At 25.7% G+C, this 25,933-nt stretch overlaps 4 protein-coding genes and 1 long non-coding RNA gene across 15 annotated transcripts; 1 reads left to right on the top strand and 4 right to left on the bottom strand.

Annotated features, from left to right (window-relative positions):
• Positions 1-1,144: 1,144 nt before the first annotated feature.
• Positions 1,145-8,840, bottom strand: LOC123265191 (carboxypeptidase M). 6 transcript variants are annotated; one of them, XM_044728834.1, is made up of 11 exons: positions 8,806-8,840; positions 6,069-6,326; positions 5,842-5,975; positions 5,594-5,730; positions 5,325-5,512; positions 4,795-4,824; positions 4,183-4,478; positions 3,923-4,099; positions 3,239-3,331; positions 2,880-3,125; positions 1,145-1,564 (listed from the first exon to the last, which is right to left on the bottom strand). In XM_044728834.1, exons 2-11 carry the CDS (start codon positions 6,316-6,318, stop codon positions 1,370-1,372), a joined length of 1,746 nt encoding a protein of 581 aa, XP_044584769.1. In that variant the 5' UTR covers positions 6,319-6,326; positions 8,806-8,840; the 3' UTR covers positions 1,145-1,369. The 6 variants fall into 6 exon arrangements, 5 of the variants coding, with proteins under 5 accessions (XP_044584769.1, XP_044584768.1, XP_044584770.1 ...); XM_044728833.1 differs by lacking the exon at positions 8,806-8,840 and adding an exon at positions 8,092-8,266; XR_006509527.1 differs by lacking the exon at positions 8,806-8,840 and adding an exon at positions 8,092-8,265 and having other exon boundaries at positions 1,429-1,564; positions 2,709-3,125.
• Positions 8,841-11,514: 2,674 nt separating this feature from the next.
• On the bottom strand, positions 11,515-13,172 carry LOC123266290 (AH receptor-interacting protein). Its single transcript, XM_044730461.1, has 6 exons — positions 12,991-13,172; positions 12,732-12,911; positions 12,382-12,550; positions 12,105-12,291; positions 11,796-11,938; positions 11,515-11,735 (listed from the first exon to the last, which is right to left on the bottom strand). The coding sequence occupies exons 1-6, from the start codon at positions 13,075-13,077 to the stop codon at positions 11,530-11,532; spliced, it is 972 nt and encodes a 323-aa protein (XP_044586396.1). The 5' UTR covers positions 13,078-13,172; the 3' UTR covers positions 11,515-11,529.
• A 1,036-nt stretch (positions 13,173-14,208) lies between these two features.
• LOC123266286 (cytohesin-1) lies at positions 14,209-20,797 on the bottom strand. 5 transcript variants are annotated; one of them, XM_044730449.1, is made up of 6 exons: positions 20,599-20,797; positions 19,719-19,792; positions 17,670-18,278; positions 17,143-17,254; positions 16,571-16,801; positions 14,209-15,589 (listed from the first exon to the last, which is right to left on the bottom strand). In XM_044730449.1, the coding sequence occupies exons 1-6, from the start codon at positions 20,675-20,677 to the stop codon at positions 15,432-15,434; spliced, it is 1,263 nt and encodes a 420-aa protein (XP_044586384.1). In that variant the 5' UTR covers positions 20,678-20,797; the 3' UTR covers positions 14,209-15,431. The 5 variants fall into 5 exon arrangements, with proteins under 5 accessions (XP_044586384.1, XP_044586385.1, XP_044586387.1 ...); XM_044730450.1 differs by having other exon boundaries at positions 16,571-16,798; positions 20,599-20,796; XM_044730452.1 differs by lacking the exon at positions 20,599-20,797 and adding an exon at positions 20,029-20,192.
• Positions 20,798-21,700: 903 nt separating this feature from the next.
• LOC123266296 lies at positions 21,701-22,819 on the bottom strand. Its single transcript, XR_006509748.1, has 2 exons — positions 22,609-22,819; positions 21,701-22,296 (listed from the first exon to the last, which is right to left on the bottom strand). It is a non-coding gene; the product is annotated as an uncharacterized LOC123266296 (long non-coding RNA).
• A 113-nt stretch (positions 22,820-22,932) lies between these two features.
• On the top strand, positions 22,933-25,553 carry LOC123266288 (lactosylceramide 4-alpha-galactosyltransferase-like). Of its 2 annotated transcripts, none has more exons than XM_044730457.1 (5): positions 22,933-23,154; positions 23,229-23,592; positions 23,652-24,045; positions 24,949-25,159; positions 25,245-25,553. In XM_044730457.1, exons 2-5 carry the CDS (start codon positions 23,379-23,381, stop codon positions 25,512-25,514), a joined length of 1,089 nt encoding a protein of 362 aa, XP_044586392.1. In that variant the 5' UTR covers positions 22,933-23,154; positions 23,229-23,378; the 3' UTR covers positions 25,515-25,553. The 2 variants fall into 2 exon arrangements, with proteins under 2 accessions (XP_044586392.1, XP_044586393.1); XM_044730458.1 differs by having other exon boundaries at positions 22,933-23,163; positions 23,232-23,592.
• The last annotated feature ends 380 nt before the right edge of the window (positions 25,554-25,933 follow it).

Below are 25,933 nucleotides of genomic sequence, written 5' to 3'. Positions count from 1 at the left end.
AAGATATTTCAAGGCTTGCATCTACATCCGCCAGGGTGCGCTTGAATTATTTTTACATAAACTGTAGCTTCAAAGGGATAGTTTGCTATAAAAATGCAGCCAACGCGATACTTAAGTTGGTACCAATTGTAAATTTTTATTATAATTACAAAAAATACTAAAATCCGAACAAAAACAGTTTCACTGTAAAAAAATCGCGCCAAGTCCACGTTCATAAGACTATTAAGAGAAAAAAAAATTTTTTTTTCTTCACAAAAAGATATAAAATAAAAAAATTGAAAAATCCAAGTAACCGATATGATTGTATACGATTTTCGAAAATTAAAAAAAATTTTGTTGTAAATTTAAAAATTAAAAAAAAAAAAATTTGGAACGTACTTGGTGTGCGTGGTTGCAAAATATTTTACTTTTAATGAAATTCGTAAAATTTATTTACTAGGACTTTCAAAAAAATTGAAATACACAATGACGCACACCAAGTACGTTCAAAAATTTTTTTTAATTTTTAAATTTACAACAAAAATTTTTTAATTTTCGAAAATCGTATACAATCATATCGGTTACTTGGATTTTTCAATTTTTTATTTTATATCTTTTTGTGAAGAAAAAATTTTTTTCTCTTAATAGTCTTATGAACGTGGACTTGGCGCGATTTTTTACAGTGAAACTGTTTTTGTTCGGATTTTCACTTACTGTCTTCATATATATTATGTTTATTTTAAAAACTATTTTATGTGAACACTTTTAGTCTATAACTCAAAAATTTTATTAAATTTGATAATTTTTTTTCAAAAAAATTCATTTTTAATTTTTTAAAATTTCTATAAGTTGATTTTTTATTGTAATTTATTTGTTAAAAAAATGATTAAAATTTAATAAATTATTTGAAAATATTTATTAATTTAAATTACCGAATTAAAATATACTTTGCAATAATTAACGAGGTATTAGCAAATCTAATAATCTAAATTTAATTATATCAATAAATAGATAAATATTATACATGGTAAAATTAAAATTAAAATTAAAGTCTCATTTGTTAATTTGATAGTGTAAATAAAAATTAGCAGACATTTGAAAATTTTTAATCAATAAAAAAAAATATTTTGTAAAAATTTTTTACAAATGAAATTTTATTTTAATTTTTTTCAATAAAAATTTTCCGATGTCGGCTAATTAAATTTTCATTCTGTTTCGATGTAATTGATTTTTAATCAAAGTAATTTAAAGGGGGTCACGTATTGAAGCCTCTTGCGGTAAGAATAATTCCAATGAGTCTTAAAAGCTCGCGGTTACCCAAATAACGTAACAGCGAGAGGAGAACTATGAGGAGGGCAACGTCTCGTGTTGCCGGTCGATAGGCAGACGATCAGCCAAACAGATTATTCACCAGTGAGTTGAAGCCGTTGCTAATGGATGAAAAAATTCCATTGTTTGATTCTGATGAGACGGTGGAATAAGTTGAACCACTTGGTCTAATGTGGAGTGTGTAATCTCGGTGAGGGTAAGGGCGTACTGCTCCTCCGTTTCCTCCGTAATGACCATCTACGGAGTCATCTTGTCTCTGTTGATTTTTAATGTATTAATAACTCATTATTAATTATTTTATTTTATTTTAATTTAATTATCTATAACATTTAATTCTTTAAATAATGACACTGAAATTAGCAAACACTTGATAATTTTTTTAATTTTTCTTTAACAATAAATTAAGTATAAAAAATTGCATTTATAATTTTTTAAAGCTTAGAAATTTTTTTAATAAATTTTTCCTATTGTAATTTATTATAAAATTTATTTAATTTAATTTATTTATAAAAGATTATAAAAATTATCAAATATCTCTTAATTTCAGTATTATAAAATAACACATAGAACACTTGAGCATAAAATGATATTAAAGTTAGCAGTCTTGATAATTTTTTTTAACAAAGAAATTTTTTGTAAAAAATTATTTTTAATTTTTTTAAATTTATAAATATTAATTTTTTTTTTTTTTTCATAAATTATTTGTTAAAAAAATTATTAAATATCTGCTAAATTAATTTTCATGAGCATAACATTACAAATTACTTATTAAACCTTTAAACTTTACCATAAAAGCAATATAAAGATAAGTTAAAAGTTAACATAAGGCTGAAAATATAAAAAAAATGAATTTTGATACTTCTTATATTAAGATGCAAATGCCAAAAGTTTAAAGTGTTGATTAATTTTAATTAATTAAAGCTAGTCTAAATGAAACATTTCTAGGGCCCAATTATAAAGTTAAATTGACAGATTTAAAATAGCAAATTTATAAATATTTAAATAGAAAAATTAAAAAAAAAACCCCGACGAATTTTCTAAAATATAAATAAGTATTGATTATAGGATAAGTATATTTTTATCTACACGTTGATTCCTGGCATTTAATTTCGTCAGTGATGTGACGATTTTATTGGAAATCACACAAATATCTATTTATATAAAAATATATAACATTTTTCTTTAATAAAATTTATCTTCAAGAAGATGAAATAAAATTTTACTTTAACTAATAAAAATTATTAAAATTTTTTATAAGACTTAAATAATAATGAATAATTAGTAATTAGTAACACCTGATAAAGAAGACATGCTAGCCATAAAAGATAACATTTAAAAAATGCAGATTATTCAGCGCATAAAACATTGATGAGAAGAAACATTTGGCCTTTGATACTTACATAATATAAAGTATAAAGTAGAAAATTAATTAGGACAAGGGAGTGAAATATATTGTGCATGTAAAAAAGGACATGGATAAAGATAATTAAAAAAAAAAATAATTATAGTTAAGAAGTTAATTTTTAGGAGGAAGGAAATAGAACGGATTCGGAGTCAGCGGATTCTTGTACCGGGAACTTGTAATCCAAGGGCCCTGAAGATATTGACTTATGCCATTGATCACCGGTTGTTTTAGTTTTATCTGTCCCTCGAACTTTACTTTGACTCCAATTAATATTATCTCCATTACTATCATCGTTAATATCCTCATTACCATCACCATCATCAACAACATCATCATCATCATCATCATCATCATCATCATCATCATCATCACTATTATTATCATCATCATCCTCTTTGTTATGTTTCCATTTCTGAAACCACATACTCACAATCATACTCTACAGAACTTTCTCACCATTCATTTATCAGGTAATTATATATTTTTTATTTTATTAATTAACTTTAAATATTATTATTACAATACCTTAGTACTGTGTAATGTGACATTAAGAAGAGTAGGATGCTGTTCAATCACCATAAACTCTATGTCACGAGGAGCGTATCCGTTTGCATAAACCTAATAAACATAAATAAATTTTTTATTTTATTCATTTAATCTAAAAGATCCAGTTATTAATACTGGCTTAGTTTTTTGACACTTGCAATTTTATTTTAATTAAAAAAAAAAAAATTTTCTCAAAAAATCAATTATTGTAAAATTTATAATTAAAAAAATGACATCGAAGTTAGCAGACGTCTAAAAATTTTTGATTTTTTTTATTAATTAAATTACAACTAAAAAGATATTTATAAAAAATTGCGCTTATAGTTTTTCAAGTTTTTAACATGTGATATTTTTTTTTAATTGTTTAATTGAAATTTTTTCGATAAAAAATTTCTAAAAATTTTGAAATGTCGACTAACTTCATTTTCATTTAAAAAATTATGTTTTTTAATTTATTATAAAAATATTTTACTTATTTTTTTACAAATAAACTATAGTAAAAAAAATTGACGTAAAAATTAAAAATTCAATTTTTTAGAAAAAATTTTTTTAATTAAATAAAATAAAAAATTTATTAAGTTACTGCTAACTTTAATATCATAATTGATTTTTTGAATTAAAATAAAATTGCAAGTGTCAAAAAATAAAATAAAATGATAATACTTCAAGTTTATAAATTCCAGGCATAAGAATCCTCCAGAATTCACCATATTTTGTGGTAAGAAAACTGACATCTCTTCCTTTAACTTTAACAGATGCTCTTTCAATAGGATTGCCATTTTCATCGACTACAAATCCATGCACACCCCGGTGGGCTTCTGCCAAGAATTTTATCAGAGACTATAAAAGAAGAAATAATTACGATAATTAATAAATGACTAAAAATTGAGAAGAAATAAAAATAAAATTTTATTTTAACGTACGACACGGTTTTCTTCCCAGTAATGCTTGAGATCTTCAGCTGGTGGGTATTTACAGCAGGACAACTCAAATGTTATCTCCATGCAGCCATTCCACACGTAATTAAAGTCTTGCATACCACCGGTAAGTGGGTACCATTCAGCTCCGTTGGTTATTCCATTTTTAAAGCCTCGTTGAGATGGTGAGCAAGCTTCTCCTCGATGCATTGATCCATGGTTCTGTGAGTATGTTAATGATAAATGACGGAACACATCGTCGTCGGGAGAAATACTCGGTGCTGATGAATAACTCTGGAACACTGTTCCAAAAAAGGAAATATTTTTAAAACTACTTTTTATTGATATTTTATTGAGAAGAAATAAGTTTTTTAATCAATTCTGCAGATATTCTATTCATGTATAGTTCAAAATTTATGACTCAGTAAAATTACTTCAATTGAAAATTTAAGAAGAAATATTAATAATAATAATAATAATTATATAACAGAGAGAAAATTATAACTATTATTTATTACGTATTATAAAATGACGGAAGAAATTTTAAACGGGTCATAAAAACCGTCAAATATTATTTATTAATTAATTTTCTGTTTTGTTTTTTAATTAAAAGCATACTTGCGCACAATGGTGCTGATCGACATAATCCTGATGGCATGAAAACGTAAAAATTAAAAATTTTTTTGTTATTTTTTTTACGGTTAATTAAATTGAAAAAAATTAATAATTTCAATAAAAAAGAAGAAATAAAAATGTATTTATTATAATAAATAATAAGAGAAAGCAATAAATGTGCAGCATCCGTTTAAACGCGTAATTATCTAGGTAATATTTCATAATATAATAAACAAAATTATGTTAAATAAAAAAGGGATATACAATTCTATTGTTCATCATCATCACACTCTCTAGACACACTAATAGTTTCATTTTTCTATCTATCATGACATTATTTAAATACATTGTTATTTTTCTATTCAATAGCAAAAATAAAACAAAGTAAATATATAAATTTTTTGATTTTATTGTTATATTTTATCGCTGCAAAAAAAATTGAGAATAAAACAACAGAATTAAAAATAATAATAATAATAATATTGGCGGAATTTTTCAATAGAAAAAAACAATAAATTTTTTTAATAACTCACGCGAGTTTGGAGTATTATCGAACGGATAGCTGGCCACAAGAGCACCCCCGTGTAAACTTCCGGATAGTACAAATTGGATTTTTGACACCCATTCTCTCACCGCTTCTGTTTCCGGTTGAGTTTTCTTGTTATTCTGCTTGAAATAATCGGGAAAATTACGATTCAAGTCAAACCCTCGAGCATTGTATCTAAAAAAAAAATATATTTTTATCATTTAAATCTAAAATTGTCTTCTGAAGAAAATATATTTAGAATATTTAAGTCAATACCTGCCCTGGCTGCCTTCGCAAAAGCCTTCTTTAGATACTTCAAAGCCGTCCGGATTCATTGAAGGAAGAATATGAATTCTTGTATTGTCTAATAGCCATGTTATATATGCGTCAGATCCGTATTTTGTCACTAATAACTGTAAAATTTATTTATTTTATTTATTTTTTATAAGAATTAATTTTTAGTAGCTGTTTAAGGTAAGTATTTTAAAAATTTATAACTTGTTAAAATAAAAATTAATTCTTACATGGATAAGATGTAACATTAATTCACGACCTACAGCTTCATTACCATGAATATTAGCTACATATTTGACATCAGGTTTGCCTATCATGTGTTCATACGGCGAAGAAGAAACAACCATAACCCATAAGTCACGTCCTATGATAAAAATTAATTTAAAATTTTATATGAAACCACAAATAAATGAATTCTTAAAAAAGTTTCATTTATAATTAATAAATTAATAAATACCTTTAACAGATTTTCCAATAGAATAAAGGGCAGTGAGATTTTGGAAGCGAAGAGATGTGGCTCGTAAAAATCGACTCATTTTATCGTAATTGTGATACTTAAAATCAACTGTATAAGGTTTGTCAAATATTGAATATCGTGAATCATAATGTCTAGCCGATTCTCCGTCAATCGTCGGTTCTGGACCGATCGCTACTGAATTTATAGATGTTAGTGTCATTGTCAAAATTAAAATACTTTCAAAAATCATCTTTGCGGCTGGAAAAAATAATTACAATCAAAAAAAAAAAAAAAAAGAAACGTTACAAAATTTGTTAAGAATATTATTTTTTTTCATCAACGCTCCAAAATTAACTATACAATAAAAATCACTAACAAGACTTATTGCTTTATTTAAAATAATAATATATTGTTAACTTGCAAGTCATTAATTTAAGTACTTTATAAAAATGTTAACAAGTTACAGATACAAGCAGTCTTTATGTAATTTTCTAAGGAATTTATTACATCAAATTAAAAACATTTAACAAGGAAGCGTACTATTGAAACTGCTCCAATTAATTAGTTTGTTTCAAGAAGAAATGGATAATTAATTTGTATTTAAATTACAAACAATAACGCGCTTTATAAAATTATATCATTAATAATATTAAAACTGTAATTTAAAGGAGAATAACAAAGGGAATTCGAACATTAAAAATTGAAGAGTTGAGTACCGTTGAAAAACCGTTAGGTGAGAAAACCTGCCGCTCAGTCCCGTTCGCGATCCACCTACGTCATAAAACTGACGTTTTCATCTTTTAGAGATACTAATTATAATAAATTTATTTTAAATAATTGTGTACTTAATATTTTTTAATCATTTTTATAGATTACAGTTATGAAGATATATTGGAGATAATATGAAGAATTATTTTTTGGCAAATGGGTAAAATTTTGTGGCCAAAATATAGAAGACAATATTGAAGAAATTTGGTAAAGAGCCAATTTTTTTGTATATTATTTTTAATCGAGACAAAATGATAGTGTTTTATTATAAGTAACATTATTTTATCACAAAAATTAACTAAAATGGATAGAGTTCTAAAAAGTAAAAAGAAGAAATAATAAATAAAAAAAATGGATAGACTTTAAAGAATAAAAAGAAGAAATAATAAATTTAATTTAATTGAAATACGCGTGTTTAGAATACTAAATGTATAGAAGCGGTTTTTTATTAATTCTGCAGTAGTTTTAATGCAGGAAGCGAAAATACTATTTACTATTATTTTTACTCGACAAACGAGATTATTAAAGAAATGTGAAGATACACCTATAGTGGTAATATAGGTCATGAGACTTGCATTGACACCCAACGAATACGGATATCGAATGCGACTACGTGCAAATGAGTTTCCGCGATAAACAAGATGAATATCAAGGTTCATTACATTACGGAAAACCATGTACTTTTTTTTTTTAAATCGGTGTATTGAATACTAATTGAAAAAAAATAAAATAATAATGCATATTTATTTTTTATTGAAGAATTGTTTAAGAAGATAATTTGATAAATATAGATTAAAGTTTGCCGTTTGGTAATTAAGACTTGGTATAAAAACAAATAAATAAATAAATATATATTTAAAAAAGAAGTAATAACATTAAATTGTTTAAGGATCAAGAAGAGTTAAAGACTAAAAAGTTGATATCAATCTCTATAATGGACTAACAAGTTAGTCAATGAGAAAGTTGTCAAGTTGTTGAAGACTCAGTGAAATCTCCGAAAGTATATATTTTTTTTTTTTTTTTTTTCTATTGTTATTGACACTAGTTCTAGGTAGGTCATGCTTAGCTGGTATATTCTTCGAAATATTTATTTAAGTAATGGAATAAAAAAATATATTAATGACTATAATTATAAAACAGTTGTAATTTTAATGAAGTTATTAGTCAGTAGTTTAATAAGTGTTTAAAAAATCCTTGAAGTTACAGAATTAAATAAATAAGGATAAAAAGAAGAAATAAAAAATATATAAGTTACTCTAAATTAATATTTAATATTAAAATCTATTTCTCCAGTAATTAGGTCAGGGTTTGAGGTAGCTTTTGCTCGGGAATTCGACGATTGAGAGTAGAGTAATATTAAAACGTTTTAATTAAATTTATTTACAGTTATTTGAATGCTTACGATTTGTATTTATATTAGCTTCCAGAAGTTTAGTCGCTTTAATAAGAAAATCTAATTTAATTATTCAAATTTTAATAATTTTTCAATAAATCAAAATCTTTTTTAATAATCAGGGCGCTTATATTTGTAAATCCCGTTAAATTCTTTATAGAGTAAAATAAAACTGGAAATTATTTAATTATTTATAAGATCTAAAATTTAAATATTTTTTTGAATAATTTATTATTTTTAATTATTCTATTAATTACAAAAAGCTCTTAATCAAAATTTGCAAACAAAGAGTTTTATTTAAAAAATTTTTAAGTATTATTTAATTTAATAGACAGAAAAAAATATTTTTTACTTATAATTTTTGGTGAAAAAAATAATTAAAAGAAGAAATTTAAGAAATTCTAAGTGCAATTTTTAAAATATATTTTTATTAAAAAAAAATAATAAAAAGAAGAAATTCTAAGTGGAATTTTTAAAAAATATTTTTTTACTTATGATTTTTATTAAATTAAAAATTTTCAAATGTTTCTTAATTTTAAAAGTATAAAATAACTTTTTTTTTGTTAATACACTTACTTTTTTTTTTGTTAAAACCAGAAAATGAGCGATTTAATTTTTATTATTAATAAAGAACAAATTAGAATTTTTGTTAATTTATAATTTTACCCGGCAAATAGTTAAAAATTTATAAAAAATGAAAAATAAAAATCCTTGACTAAAAACACACGCGAATGGACGGATATATATATCAAGATCAAGACTGAAGAATAAATAATGGAAAAAGTACTTATAAGAATAAATAATGAGAAAGTAGCAAATAGAGGAGAACGGATGATGCCGCGCGTCGCGCGACGATACTACTGTTGTAGGTATCCAAGAGAACAAGATCCACCTTTTCTCCTCCTCCTCCTATCCAGTTTCCAGTGCATACTACTTTTCTGGCTCTCTATCGGTGTCGACGCTGATCCCCACCCACACCACGATGTCTGACGTTACCGCCTCCACTTCCACTGATGTCGAGTGAAAAGAGTTATTGGCACACATATTTTTATATCTATATACATCATAAATTTGTGTATAAATAAATATCAAAGCTTTACCTTAGTTAGGAATTAATTTCGCCTTTGACAACTCAATTACAAGGAAAATATAATTACTTAATTAAAATACTTACATGCTCTTCAATTTTAATTTAAAAATTATTTATGTGTAATAATATCCTGATTGAAATTACTTAAAAGAAATTTCTTTCAGAATAATTTTACATGAAAATTTATTCACCAGATTTTTAATAATTTTTAACTTTCCGCTAAGAAAATTTAAAATTTTCAAAAATCGGGAAGTTATTGTTTTCACCCCGTTTTTCGAAAATCGAGTTTTCATCAGATCTCGACGTTTTGAGGTCCTAGAAAGCTTCCCTGACTATTCCCGTGGTGGTGTCTGTATGTCTGTATGTATATATATATATGTGTGTATGTGTGTATGTATGTAAGCCTCTCATAACTTTTGAACGGCTCGACCGATTCGATCGCGGTTGGTGCCATTCGAAAGAGTTCGACTAAACTTAGATTTTAAATACAAGTTGGACCGATTCGGACGAATAGATTTTGAGAAATCTTAAAAAAACTGCGAAAAAAAATTTGTTCAAATGTGGTTTTTTTTTAATAACTTTCAGACGGCTTAATCGATCAATTCCAAAAACTAATTAGCTTTTAACATTAAAAAACCACGTTGATTGTCACCAAGCCGGTCAAAATCGGTTGATTCGTTCGTGAATTATCGTTGACGAAAGAAATTATTTTAATTACACCGAAATTTCCGATCTGATCAATTTGTGTTTAAAAATATATCATAGAATTTGAAAAACTGCGTCAAATGCCGCCAACCGTGTGAAAATCGGTTCATTTATTCGAAAGTTATTGCGGTTTGGAAATTCAAAAAATAGTGTTTTATTAAACGTGTATTAGACTTATAAGCTCGGAGAGCTCAAAACTACACGAAAATTATATTTTTTAGCTTGAAGAGCTCAAAAACGTAATAAGTGCAATTTCGAGCGCTTAATTACGAAAGTAGCGGGAAGTTGCAGGGATGGCCTTCAGGGTCAACCGTTTTCCTAATTTTTTTAATAAATAAATTGTTGCGATAAAAATATTGACGTGTAGAAATTTTAAAAAATTAAAAATTTAATTTTTTAAAAATAATTTTTTCATAAAAAATTTATTCAGTAGATTTTTAATAAATAAATTATTGCAAAAAAAATTTTAATGTAGAAATTTAAATAAATTAAAAAAGAAATTTTTTAAAAATAATTTTTCATAACAAATTTGTTTATTATAGTGACTGCTAATTTTAATGTAATTTTTACATAAATTTATTTAGCAGATATTTAATAAATTATTCCAATGATTTATTTTTAAAATATCTGTTGATTTAAGTGTATCATACTTAATGACTGTTATATTAAAAAAAATGTTTAAATCGGTTAAACTAATATTAACCCTTCGTCACTCGCGTCATGAGCAGATCGCCGCCTAACAACTACTCAACCTATAGAGACTCACTACAGTGCGAGCGAGAAACTAAAAAAGACGCGAGTGACGAAGGGTTAACTTTAAATGAAAGATGTTTGAAAGTAGCGTGAGAGCTGATCTTTGATGATAAAGTTGTCAAGATAGTCGAAAAAAAATTCTTAATTGATTATTTTTATCGAAAATATTTTACAACTTTCTCGATAGTTTATTTATCTTAATTAATTAATTAAAAAAAAAAAAAAAAAATATTAAATGTTTAATAACTGGTAAATGAACTCTGGATTTGTACTCTAGTAACATTTAATATTCTTCTTAACATTTAGCTTTGTTTATTCACTTGGTCGCAGGCTTTGAAACAAGCAAGTACTCTATTAATTATTTAAAGAGCAGCCAATTTTCTAAGAATATGAATGAGTACAAAAAACTGAAAACTTTCCGACAGGTCATCATCATTATGTTTCATGCAGTACATTATATATTTTTAAAAATACTAATATTTGTGCTTATCACAAAAGCCTCTATTATATCCATGTGCAGCGCTTATCTCTGCATCTGTCATCGGGATACACGACACATTGTTTATGTTAAAAAATTTTTGTTCTAACATAATTGTCTCGTTATGTAATAAAATATAAGCTTTTGTTTGTAGTCTGAATGCATAAATTTTATAAAGTTGAATATTAATCATTTTATTTATTAAAATTAACTACTCAAGTATTTTGTTATTTAATATTAATAAAATTTATTTAAAAATTTTATCAAATAACAATTAAGTAGAAAATATACTTGTATATTTTTGTTTTTCAGATTCTTCTTTTTTTTTTATAGCTGATGCAAGAGCTTGTAATTCTTTTTCAACCACCGATTTTAAAGTTGGATCTAATTCAGCGGCTCTTTCAAGATTTTTAGTAGCTTCAATTTGATTCCATGCTCCAATATGCGCTTTGCCTCTCCGGAACAGAGCTTTTACATTATCTGTTAATTAATTAAATAAATGAAAATAAAAATACTCATGTGTAATTTTAAAAAAATTACCTGGTTCATTTTCCAACACAGTAGTGCAGTGTTCAATAACATCATAATACTCTTTGTTCAGTAATTTACACTGTGCGTAATTAAGTAACAATGGATTTTTTAATTTATTTAATTTCGTCCATTCTTCATCCTTTGGTTTTTCTCTATAAATAATTAAATTAATTTTATAAAAAATTATTCAACATGAATTACAAATTGTAATTATTCAGTTAAAAATATTTATGTAAATAATTTATTTAATATATAAAACTTTGTAACAGTAAACAAATGTAAAACTTAAAACTAAATAATTATATAATAAATAATTACATTAGCATTAATTGCTCCAATATTCCTATTGCAGTTCGATATTTCTCAGAAGCGGAATCATAATTTTTTTTTCTAAATTCTTCATTGCCTTTTTCTCGTAATACTGGAATGTACTCTAGTTTTTCTTTTTCTGTCATTTGCCATAACTCTTTTTCATATTCGTCTGAATGAACAACACTAAGTAATTCTATTAAGTAAAAAAAAAAACATACATATTTATGTAATTCATCCAAAATTATGTATAAATTATAAATAAAATATTGAATTAAAAATTTACCTATAGTAAATGATAAATCTTGAGGATTTTTAAGTAATTCATTTAAATCACTATATCCAACACCTTCATTTTGTAAAGTTACACCACAGCAATGCCTATTAACTTTTTCATTTTGTGGTTTATCGACTTCTCTCAATGTTTTTGATACAAATGGATAAGAAGTGACAAGCTGCAATAATATATAGACAGATTTTAATTAAAAAGTCTGAAGTGATAAAAATTATTTTCTACTTTGTGTTTATAATAATTTTCTAGACCTCGATTGTTATTCAAGAAAAATAAAAAAATTGTCAAGTGTCTGCCAATTGTCAAACTTAAAACAAATAATTTAAAAATAAAAATAAACTCACGCTTTTATCTACGGTGAACTTACTGACTTCATTCAAAGCCATTTTTTGTACAATAGTTTCCCAAACTTCTAATTTAAATTTTTTACCCAATACAAGCTCCATTGGTCTTCCTAACAAACGACTGTCATCAATAACAGTTTCGTTATCATCACACTTGGTTGTTTTAAAATGAAAATTAACCTATGTAGCAAGAAAATAATTTATATTTACACTTTTTATTATTAGTTAAATAAATAAAATCATTTTTTCAAGTACTTACTTTTGTTCCTGGATTAAAAGTAACATTTTTGGTACCAGCACTGAGGATTTTTTTGACAATAAGCTCTCTATTATTATTCCGACTCATTTTTTTATTTATTATATTTTATAATTAACAATTAAAGCAATATATATATATATATTGCCTGTGTTTCAAGTATTTGTTATTTATTTTGACAATTCGACAATTTTAAAGAACAGCTGATACCTGTCAGCTGATATCAACAAACAAAAATTTAAAACACTATTGTGGTCAGTTTTTTAGGTTGGTATTCTGATATTGTGAAGTATAAATCTAGATAAATAATTTTTGAGACATTAAAAATATTTTTAGAATTTTATAACTATTAAATTATTATAAAAAACATTTGATAAAAAAATTCTACATGTAAAAATTAAAAAAAATTATCAATTGAATTTTTTTAAAGCATTTTATTATTGCAATTGATTTTTTATAGAACTTTTTAAAATTGACAGCTGTTAGCTAACTTCAGTATCCTTTTAAATATAAAATTGAAGTTAACTGCCACTAAAATTTTTTTTATTATAATTCTATAGCAGTAAAATTAAAAAACGGAGTGAAGGTAAAAAAAAAAATCTTTAAATAAAAAACTTTTACAAAATCAAATAGTTTATTAATATATTTTAAATTAATATACATACATATACACACAATTCAAAAAGTTTCTACATAATAAATTGTGTATACATAACAACTAAAGAACACAAGTTCAAATATATATAGTACAGTGAAATATACAAATTTATTTTTTCATTTTTCTTTTTAATATTTTTTTTTATTTTTTATTTTAGTCTCTCTCTATATATATAAAGGTTAAATATTTTTAAATAAATCTTTATTTTAGGTGTACAATACAAAAGAAAGGAAGCTAAATATGACGCAAAATTTATTGCACGGATATTTTGATTCAATTTTTTTTCCATCCAAACACTTTTATTGAAATATAAATTGTAAAGTCCAGTTTTTCAATCGAGGATAAAAGTATTATTATTATTGCCAATATATTTATATATAGATATATTTTATCATTGGATAAAATTTTATCCTGGATTGAAAAAAAACTGGCCCTAAATATGAATAATTTTTTTTTATTACGCGCAATAATATCAAGCGTGTCAATTTTAAAATGACACACGAAAAAAGTAACTCCTTTCTCTTATAATTGAATAAATAATATTTCTTCAGAAAAGAACTGTAAATTTGAATTAAAAAGTTACGACGGAGAGAAACGAGCTGATTGGACGGTTCGACTAGTTTTTCGTCTGAAAAACGGACAGACCGATTTTCGTTTCGTAGATCATTTTTCTCCATCGTTTACAATATATAATACATATATACCTTTTTTCATATTATTAGATAATATATATGATGCAATATAATATATAATATAATATAATACCCGATAATATACGTCTACATGCGTGATCACAACGCAAACCTTTACAATTAAATTACCAAAAGAATTAATATTTAAAAATTCCAATAAGGCTCCTTCGATGTGTCATCAATATTTCTCACATGCGAAAAAAAATTCAATAATAAATATTTTATATAATCATTAATTCGTTGAGTTTTGTAAATAAACTTGGCCAGTGCTGCGTTAATTAATTAATTATTAAACGCGCACACAATAAATCTTTTTTTTTTAAATAAATAAAATCTAAGTATCAAATAATTATATTCGATTATCTATCCTAGTGTCATGTATGTATTTAATTATTAGCATAATTCATAACGAGCATTAGTCATACGGAACAAATAGTACTCAGTGTGTGTGTGTGTGTGTGTATTATATATAATAAATATATATATATATAACCCTGAAGCAAAGTAAATCAGTGATAATAATGATAACTGTAATCGCTTGTTAGCCTCATTCTCATTATTTATCTTAGTGCGAGCATGACTCTTTTGCTCTCATATTGTTGCTATAATTATTATTGAATGAGGATGTTACCTTTTTAACATAATATTTTCATATGGCCAAACAAATACTTGATTACTTAATTAGTTAAACTAAACATATATCTGCTTAAATAAATAAACTATCACATAAACAAACGTTTACACGACTTTTCTTCCTTCCTACGTTAGATATTTATCTTGAATTAAAAAATTATATTGATACACAAGCGAAGATATACACAAGACATTTCAGACTTTTACAAAATAAATATATTTATTTATATTTATATACTTTATATATATACTAAGCAACACTATCCGCGAAAAAATAAACGAATTAGACAACAAACAAATTTCAAACAATTGTTATATACATCTAAGAAAGTTTGATTAGAAAATTATTATTATTATTATTTGTTATGATTGTAATCATAAATCACCGAGTGTGACCGTTAATTGTACTTTACTATTTATATGTTACATACTCTGGGAGTATTAAATGGAAAATATTTATTTTAACTCTTCGAGTGAAGATTTGTTTTTTGTGCTTTTTTCTTTCGCGCTGCTAGCATGTCGTAAAATGGATTATGCGATATACTTTGTCTTACGCACTTTATCCATTCGTCTTTTTCTTCATCTGTCGCAGCTGACATTCGATAAACAGTATGCTTACCTGGAATAAATTCATATGTTAATTTAATAATTAAAATAAATTTAAAAAACCCGATAGTTTTTTCTTAATAATTAAGAAATGGCCTTGTATCCTGTGAACTATTGATATTTTTAAAGATATAAACTCACCCTGACATTATACTCATCAAGACCTTTCATTTGAGTACCCACATCAGTTTTTCATATATTTTATATATTTATATATATATTATATATATGTATATATGAAAAATATATCAAAAATGCATGTGGGTACTCAAATGAAAGCTATTGATAAGTGTAACTTCGGGATGAGCTTATATCTTTAAAAATGTCAATAGTTAAGAAATTACAGTGCAATTTGATAAATATCTTGTGAACTATTCACATTTTCAAAAATATAAGCTAATCCCGATGTTACACTCATCGAGACCTTTCATTTGAGTACCCACATCAATTTTTCATATATTTTATATATTTATATATGTTATATATATGTATATATGAAAAATATACCAAAAATGCATGTGGGTATTCAAATGAAAGGTCTTGATGAGTGTAACATCGAAATGAGCTTATATCTTTAAAAATATCAATAATTAACAAATGACCTTGTATTTTGTCAACTACTGACATTTTTAAAGATATAAGCTCACCTCGACATTACATTCATCAAGACCTTTCATTTGAGTACCCACATGCATTTTTGGTATATTTTTCATATATACATATATATAATATATATAAATATATAAAATATATGAAAAATTGATGTGGGTATTCAAATGAAAGCTCTTGATGAGTGTAACATCGGGATGAGATTATATCTTTAAAAACGTCAATAATTAAAAAAATACAGTGCAATTTAACAAAATTCATTATTTAATGAAGCAAAATTTTATTTATTTATAGTTCACGGCAGTCACATAGTGACTGCAAGGTTGCTAGTTGTAATTAATTTATAAATAATTATACTAATTTAATTTAATTAAAATAAAAATACCTTCTACGACTTTTCCTTCGCTATCCGTCTTACATGCTTTGATAAACTCCGAACCAGCAGCATAGAGTTCAAAGCAATGCGGTTTATGTCTATCTTGAACCTCTCTAACTTGAATATTTTCCAGCGGTATAATCCCACGCGGCTCTTTGTCAGTAGTGTACTCAAAGTAATAGAGACAATTGTCGTTGAGAATAAACCATCTTCTCTTCCAACTCTTATACCGTCCGCCTGTAACAATTATGTAACATATAATAATAAAAATAATAAATTAAGAGCGCGCTTATTGGGGCAGACTATTTACCTGCTGTCTCCATCAAGCCAGCAGAGGGACAGGGTAAAAATCGATTGTTTCATTATTTCCATCTTTTTTAGTTTAACGCCCGATAACTTTACGAGGGCAAAAAAAAATATGTATATATTTTTAAACTCTATTTTTTGCCATCGTAAATTTAGAATGTTTAGACTACTGTCTCCCCTTTTTAGCTTTGTAAAATATCTTATAATTTAAAAAAATTGTTTTTTTTTTTTTTAAATGGAGACACTAGTCCATATTTTATAAAAACTTTTATTACCTTGCTTCCAGAGCCAGCCTTCTTTATCAGGATTGAAAAATGTGTGCATTAAATCATTTCCATCGTCTTCTGGTATTTTAAATGGTTCAGTTTTAATGCTTTCGTATAAACTCTAAAAATTGAATTTTATTTTAGCGTTAAAAATTAAACATTAATCTTTTGAATAAGCCTCAACATCCTCAACAGTATTTTATTTTTCTAATCCAAGAAATAAAATATAAAAAATTAAATAATAATAAAAAAATATAAAAATAAAAAAAAATAATAATAATTCTTATATTTTTTCAAATTTATTATTATTATTATTATCCAAAAATATTAAGTCAGCAATAACAACAGTAATAATAATAATAATAATAATAATAATAATAATAATAATAATAATAATGATAAATAATAAATAATGAATAATAAAAATTAAAAAAAATATAAAAACTACTTTTAATAGCTTGATAATAAAATAAATAATTTAATTATTAAAAATAAAAAAAAAAAAAACATTTTATAAATAAAAATAAAATACGTACTACAAGTAATTCTCTTGGCAGATCGCCTCCATTATTAATTCCCCGGTTCATGGTAATAAATTGTTCGACACTGGGCTTGTCTTTGACGCTGGGATTATGCAGCGAAGTGTTGAGCATTATGATAGCGAAACTGAGTACGTAGCAAGTATCGGTGTTTGTAAAAATATTGGGATTAAGCTGACAGTATCGCTGAGCGAAGCACTCCATCATCCGATCTATTTTTTGCGCTTCACCGGGCAGCCTAAATGACCAGAGGAATTGCCGAAGCGCCTGGACGAGTATCAGGTCCGTGAAGTCATGGAGCTCGACGAAGGCACGTAACACACGCTCGTTGAAGTCATGTCGTTCTCCCAAGTAATCTCCGATCGCGGTTTTATTGAGTCCCTCGCCCTTGTACAGGAACTGGGCGACGTCCTCGGGTGTAGGTGTTAATAAATTATGCTCAATCAGGTACTCGATACCCTTCTTTGGGTCCATGTTAAATTTTTTACGGCCGATTGATGTTTGTTTTGTTTTGTTTGACGGCTTGTTTGATTCGTCAACGGTGAATCCGCCTCCTTCCATGACTTCCATTTCGGCGACAACTTCTCCAAGCTCATCTTTTAATTGCTATAATGAGATTTTTTCATTATTATTATTTCAGTCTTTGGATTAAAATTTTTTTTTTAATTTAAATTATATTATTATTATTATTATTATTATTATTATTATCTAGATTATTAAGAGAATAAGCAAAATTTTGTGGCCAGTGTATTTAACTTAAATGATAGGCTGCATTTAAAAATGCTCTATCTCTAGATACATAATTAAGAAATGACCTTGTATCTTATGAACTATCGAGATTTTTTAAGATATAAGCTCATCCTGATGTTATACTCATCAAGACCTTTCATTTGAGTACCCACATCAATTTTTCATATATTTATATATATTATATATATGTATATATGAAAAATATATCAAAAATGCATGTGGGTACTCAAATGAAAGCTCTTGATGAGTGTAACATCGGGATGAGCTTATATCTTTAAAAACGTAAATAATTAAGAAAGTACAGTGCAATTTATCAAATATCTGGTGAACTATTGACATTTTTAAAGATATAAGCTCATTCTGACATTACACTCATCGAGACCTTTCATTTGAGTACCCACATCAATTTTTCATATATTTATATATATTATATATATGTATATATGAAAAATATATCAAAAATGCATGTGGGTACTCAAATGAAAGCTCTTGATGAGTGTAACATCGGGATGAGCTTATATCTTTAAAAACGTCATTATTTAAGAAATTACAGTGCAATTTAACAAAAGTCATTAATTTAATAAAGCAAAATTTTAATTATTTATATTACACAAGTCACATAGTGACTGCAAGGTTGCTAGTTATTATTATTATAAAAAATTATAATTCTTTACAAGAAGAATAAAAATGTCATGTATTATTTTTAAATTAATTTTTAAAATAATTTAAAAAATAATTATTATATTAAATAAATAAAAATAAAAAAATACATACTAATTACTTGATTAATTATAATACCATTATTAATAGACATTAATTCAAACAAAATCCAATAATTAACACTAGAAAGTCCTTTTGTCTCGTCAAACAAATGTCTGTCCGCTGTAATCAGTAAAACGATACTAAAGCGATGAGTAAACGTTGCTCTATCAATTATCTACGGAAACGGCGTTATCTTTACTCATATCACATTTAACTATCGCACAACTGAGACAAATTAATGATTTACGATTTGTTTTTAAAATACTTTTAATTTAACGCATCTTCTCATTACACAAACAAAAAAATATTTAAAAAAAAAAATATTATTTGTAAAAAGTTTTATATATCAAAACAAATTATCATTTAAAATTCCAAAAGATAATCGGGTGGAATTTTTAGAAACCATATTCAGTTATTTTCAACAAAAAAAAAAATTTATTATCTACCAACTTCAATTATTTACGAGTAAATTGAAATAACTTTTTAAAATATAAATTCACAACACTCATTTAAAAATTTATTAGCAAATGTTACCTGAATTTCGAGTAATAGTTCAGTTTTTTTTCGGCGAATGTCAATAAGAATCTTCTGTTGCTCCGGTGTTAGTTCTATCAAAAGAATAAAAAATATTATTTAAATTTCAAAATGATTATTAAATCACTCTGAAAATATATACTGAGTATAGACAAGTAAATTGTAATTTATTATTGAGATTGGCAATAATATTGACAGGTATATAATTTAACCAGATGATCAACATCTGCTGACACTCAAAGTTTATATAAAACAGCTTGAAATTAATAAAATTATTTATAGTTGTTAATGTAATATATAACCGTAGTACCGTAAGATTTTTCCATTGTTATATTACAGGAAGTTATGTAATTGCCCGACGAATATGGTAAACCCGTTTATTCTTCAGCAGGTTTAAAAAATTAATTAAAAATTTCTAGAAGAAAAAAAAACTGGAATTTCTTCTTCTCCGTCCGTAATTTCTAAAAAATCTTTCCGTGAGCCAGTGGTTAAGTTATAAAAGCATTTATTGATTTTAAAAACAAAATGACAATTAATTAAAATAAAATAAAAGATAGACCCATTGCTCATAAGTACAACTATCACATTGTTCTATCTGAAAATGAATCAACCGATGATTATTTGTGTTATGACACATCTAATTTAAATTAACAACAAAAAGTCATCGGATTATCGTGGAATTATTTATTTGGTCGCAATAAATTTTGGTAGGACGCCAGCGATCAGTAGATTTGTTTACGGAATCACGTGAACAAAAAAAAAAAAAAACGGAACAACAGGAAGGTAAAATGTTAATGTAAATTAGGAATCATTATGTCAGTACCAGATACGGAGTGGTAGGAAATATATTGCTGGATAATATTGTTTTTTTTTAAATTACCTGTCGTGCTGAATTGATCAGCCTGCTGAGACCCAGAATTTACTGCTGAACTGGTCAGAGTATCCAAGTCTTGCCACATTTCAACTATTTTTTATTATTCAACATTACAGGGGATAATAGACCACCGAGACACTTCTTTAATCCAGCGTCGCCATTTTCGTTGTGTGTATACACCTCATCATACTCCAATTTGATATTGGTGTTATTTATGTACAAGACGTGCGACGTACAGTAACCCCTTTTTAAATTATTGACCGCCATCTTGTGGACAGTTTTATACTTGACGGTTTTTCGTTGTTGCGCGCAGCTGGTAAAACATTTATTACTCTTTTTTGTTTGTTTTTTAGGAGAAAAGAAAAAAAAAATATTTTATTATTTTATTATGGTCACGGCTACTGGTCTACTTTGTTCACTTCTGGATGTTATCTAATGCTTTGCTGTAAACAGGAAGAAAATTCAAGGGCAAAGAGCAACATTCTGTAATTTATAGAGATAAATCTAATGGCTTTACTGTAATTTTGAAAACAAAATGGAGGATGCTCAAAATAAAGAAGAAAATTATTTTTTTAATTATTTTATTAGTTTTTATACACTTAAATAATATGAAAATTAATTTAGCAGATATTTTATAATTTTTTTAACAAATAAATTATGACAAAAAAAAAAAAAAGTAGAAAAAAAATTGATAATAATAAAGTTAGCCGATATTTTTAATTTTTTTATTTTGCTTTATTTATTAAATTATAACTAAAAAAAATTTTTTTTAATAATTCTTCAATTAAAAAAATTAAAATTTTTAGATGTCGGCTAACTTTATTTTCATAAAAAATTGACATATAAACATTTAAAATGCAATTTTTTGGAAAAAATGTATTTGTTAAAAAAAATTAAAAAATGGTTAAGTGACTGCTTTAATTGTCATTTAAATAATTAATGACACTGAAAATTATTAGTAGAAATTTTTAAAAGCGTCTTTATTATTTTAATTGATTTTTTATAAGTTTTAAAAATTGACAGCGAACTTCAATATTATAAATAATTATTCAAAGTGAAATTATCACTTTTATTTCAATAAATGGAATTTAAATGAGCAATTAATCACTTTAAGAGAAAGTACTTTATTAATTTCTGATATTTATGACAGATATATCAAACATTTGTTTTTGTTACACCGAAATAGATTTTTATTCAGTAAAACATTAATAAGTTATAATAATAATCGACACTTGGTGGCTGAGTGATTTTTCTTTTCAGCTCCAATAATTGGATGACGTATTATCTATGCACTGTCGTTATTAGTTGGAATATTTGCATCGAATAGAATAGCAATGATGACCTTGGCTTTCAAGATAATCCAACTCTTTTATCTAATTTTTTTTTCAAATCGCAAATCAACTATTTATAAGTTTGAATATTTACCAGATTTTTATCAATTTTATTGCAAACATTTGTTGATAGAAAATTTATATAAACCACAGGTATGTTTTCATACTTTTATCATTCACCGAAGAATTTATTTACAATTTATAACTACTAGTAAAACATTTCTATCGAGCGCTTTATAAATTCAATTAACTATTAAATTTAGTCAATGAAATAGATTAGGTCGAATTGACCCTCGGCCTTCGTACATGTTTGCCGCCGTCATAATTGTTTGTTAATATGACCATGCATTAAAGTGACAACTTGCATGAAGTGCTGCAACATTAAAAATTTATTTTTAAAAATAATATCCCTTTTAATTTTATTCCTTTTAATAAATATTAACTCAGCAAAATTTTTTAAATATTTTTATTGCAGATGTTAAAATAATTTATTTTTCTTTCCTTTAACTCAGCATTTAATTTTAAAATTCAATTTAGTTAAAACTTAGCGATAAATAATTTATTATCTAATAAAAACTACATTTTATAATAATTATCTCAATAATAAGAAGATAAATGGATGACTCATAAATTTATCGATGATTTTTTTAATTTCAGCTCTATAAGTTAATTGTCACACACCCACCGTAATAATTTATTGGCAAACTATCGTGATTAACTAGTTCGTTGAAGTATACTAATTGAAATACATTCATTAAAAACAGACCACGGACTAAAAACAATCCAATATTTTAAATAAAAATATATTAAGTACAAAAATTTCTTTTATCAAAAGAAGAAATTAATTTTTAAGAAAATTTCTGTTATGGTTTTTTATTAAAAATATTTTTGTACACAAAACTGGTCTGAAAACCGTTGGCAAAAAATTTAGCACGTGCTGGATGATATTTTACAGCGATGGCTGGTGTTTATTGATTTTCGCGAATATCCTACTCCACCCGAGAATTGCAACGATGTCGAGGTCTGGCAGTTAGTTGAATAAATGCAAGGCCATTGAATAGACATAACGCAAGAAGAGAACGTACTGTGCACTCGCTTCCCAGTGTAATAAATAAACAATTGTGTTTGTTTAAAAAAATGACTAAATCTAGTCAGTTAGTACAATATCGTCTTCGCAATTAAATATTGCGGGTACTAAGTAGTACCTATAGCCAAAACAAAATGGTGTAAAGTAAAGATATAGCTAAAAATAATATTTATTATTTTTGTGAAGTTGATAAACAATTAAACAAGTGATTTTTTTAGGTAATTTTAAGTGTCATGGATAAATTTACATCCTTGATGTTTCTTCGAGAGAAGAACAAATATCTGACTTGAAAATAAAATTTTAATTATTATAAAATGAGTGGAGAGAAAAACAATATTGCTTATCTGAGTCACCGGAAATAAAGAGTCATGCAATTCGAAAGATACAGTGATATTTTAATTAATTCCGGCAAGATGAGGAAAAAGATATTAATTAGCAGCTGCTTTGGAGTTTTATTATTTATATTTGTACTGAGTTGCAACAATGAGATGATTGCAAGCTTAGTTTCTTCTTCAATTGAGGATATTTCATGTTACAATGAACCGTCGGCTTTTTATTCTCTCAAAAGTTTTGACACCAAAGGTTTGATAATTTAATTAAATTTTTATTAAATTGTCGGAGTAACTGGTGATTGTTTACAGATGCCAAAAGATTGGCTGCTGGGAAGAATATATTCTTCCATGAGACTTCCTGCTTTTACCAAGGAATTGTTCTGAACGCCCGACAAGCTTGTGCTGTTGAATCGGCCGCTAAAATGAACCCCGGGATAAATATATACTTGCTGGTTTTAAGTAATATGAATTTTTCTAACAGTAGTAAGGATTTGATAATGCATTTGAAGAGTTACAAGAATATTCATATCAGGAGGATATTCATGGAGGAGTATGTTAAGGACACTCCTATTGAGGAATGGTGGGCCAGTAATGTCCTTAAATCTAGTCGATGGCCTAGAAGTCATATGTCTGATATACTTAGGTACCTTACGCTTTGGAAGTTTCCTGGAATTTATCTTGATCTTGATGTTGTTGTTAAATCGTAAGTTTATATTTTTATTAATTAAGCAAAGCTTAAGTAGAAAAATTTTTTAATTATTCATTTTATTTATTTGAAAAAAAAAAAAAAAAACAAAAAACAAAAAACTCCCTTAGCAATTTACAACAATATATTACATTTTCATGTGTAGAATTTTATTTTTCACTTTTTCAATGTTTAATTAATATTTATTTACAATAAATAATATCTATAAAAAGAAAATAAATTTAAGGGATTTGAGAGAAGAGAAAAACAAAAAAAATAGAAAAAATTTTCAATAATTGATCATTTATAATTACTATTTGTACACCTGGAATGTTATTTTAGAATCACCCTTTTTGCTTTCTTCACTTTTATCTTATCTGCTGGTCCTCCAAAAGCGTCAATATCAACAGCATAAAATTTTATAATATCAATTGAGTTAAATTAAAATATTCAGTGTGAATTCTTTTAATTAAGAAACAGCTGCCTCTATAATTGAAAGAAAACTTGAGTTAATTATTAAAAAAATTATTTTATTGACTGTAACTAAGTAAGCTTGTCATAAATATTAAGTACGAAAAATACTTATCAAATTTATCAACTTACTTTATAAAAATATTGATAATATATCTGATAATTTATTTTTTTTTATTAAATATCAGTCGGTATTAATAATAAAAAAAAAAATGTGCAGAAAATTTACTGTAAAAAAAATTTTTTTTTAAGTGACAAGATTAAATAATTATTATTGATAGTAAACTAAAAGTTAGTTACATGTTTTAACGTTAAAGTAATAACACATTCGCAACCTTAAACTAATTCGATTTATAGCCCGTAGAATTGTTTTTTTATCTTCACTGGCGAACTCATAAAAAATAATGTTATTACATAGACTTCTTGGCGAAATAATATTTTCTTTTGCAGCCCGTTGGAGAAGCTAAAGGATTTTACTTGCGCTGAAAGTTGGGATGACGTTGCTGCAGGTGTAATAGGATTCGGAGCGTCTCATCTCGGGCGCCAGGTAGCCGACGCTTGTCTACGTGACTTGAAAAAAAATTTTCGCGGAGATATCTGGGGCAATAATGGACCTGGCGTTATTACTCGGACGCTTCAAAAAATCTGCGCGACTAAATATGTGAGTGTTTTATTTTTTTTTTTTTTTACTTTTTTTTATGCAGTGTAAGTTGCTGTTTAATATTTAAACACGAATTACTTATCAGGCACGTGATATGACCAGCAAACGCTGTCACGGATTCACGGTTTACCCACCTTCTGCGTTTTATCCAATTCACTACAAGATGTGGAAGGAATACTTTGACTCTACAAATAAAACTGAAACACTAAAGGTAATTCGTAAAGCGTATGCTATTCATGTCTGGAATAAACTAAGTCATTCTGAAGAAATAAAAGTTGGGAGTAATGTACCTTATGCTGTTATAGCTAATCAATATTGCCCTAAAGTTTATAATAATTGTGGTAAAATATTTTGATGTGATTTTATCAAAGTTAGCACTTAAAATATTTAAAAACAAATTTATAAAGTAACCAACCTGTGATTTTTAAAAAACGTACCAAAAAATAATAAAATTTATATTCTTCTTCAACTTTTTTAAATTTTCATTATCGGGAAAATTATTTGAATATTTTTAAGTTTTAAATTAAACTTATAATTAATTAATAAATTTTATTTAAACTCACAATTAAATTTAAAATTAAATTTTATTAAAGAAGAAATTAAAAAAAAAAATTTTATATTCTTCTTAAACTTTTTTAAATTTTTATCAAGAAAATTATTTCAGTATTTTTAATTCAAATTTAAAATTAATAAATAAATTTATTGAAGAAGAAATTTAAAAAAAAATTTATATTTTTCTTCAGCTTTTTTGAATTTTTATTATCAAAAAAATTA

The sequence above is a fragment of the Cotesia glomerata genome, linkage group LG5, assembly GCF_020080835.1.
Source record: "Cotesia glomerata isolate CgM1 linkage group LG5, MPM_Cglom_v2.3, whole genome shotgun sequence".
NCBI lineage: Eukaryota > Metazoa > Arthropoda > Insecta > Hymenoptera > Braconidae > Cotesia > Cotesia glomerata.
Note: the sequence above shows the minus strand (reverse complement) of the source record. Positions and strands in the feature narration are given on the sequence as shown.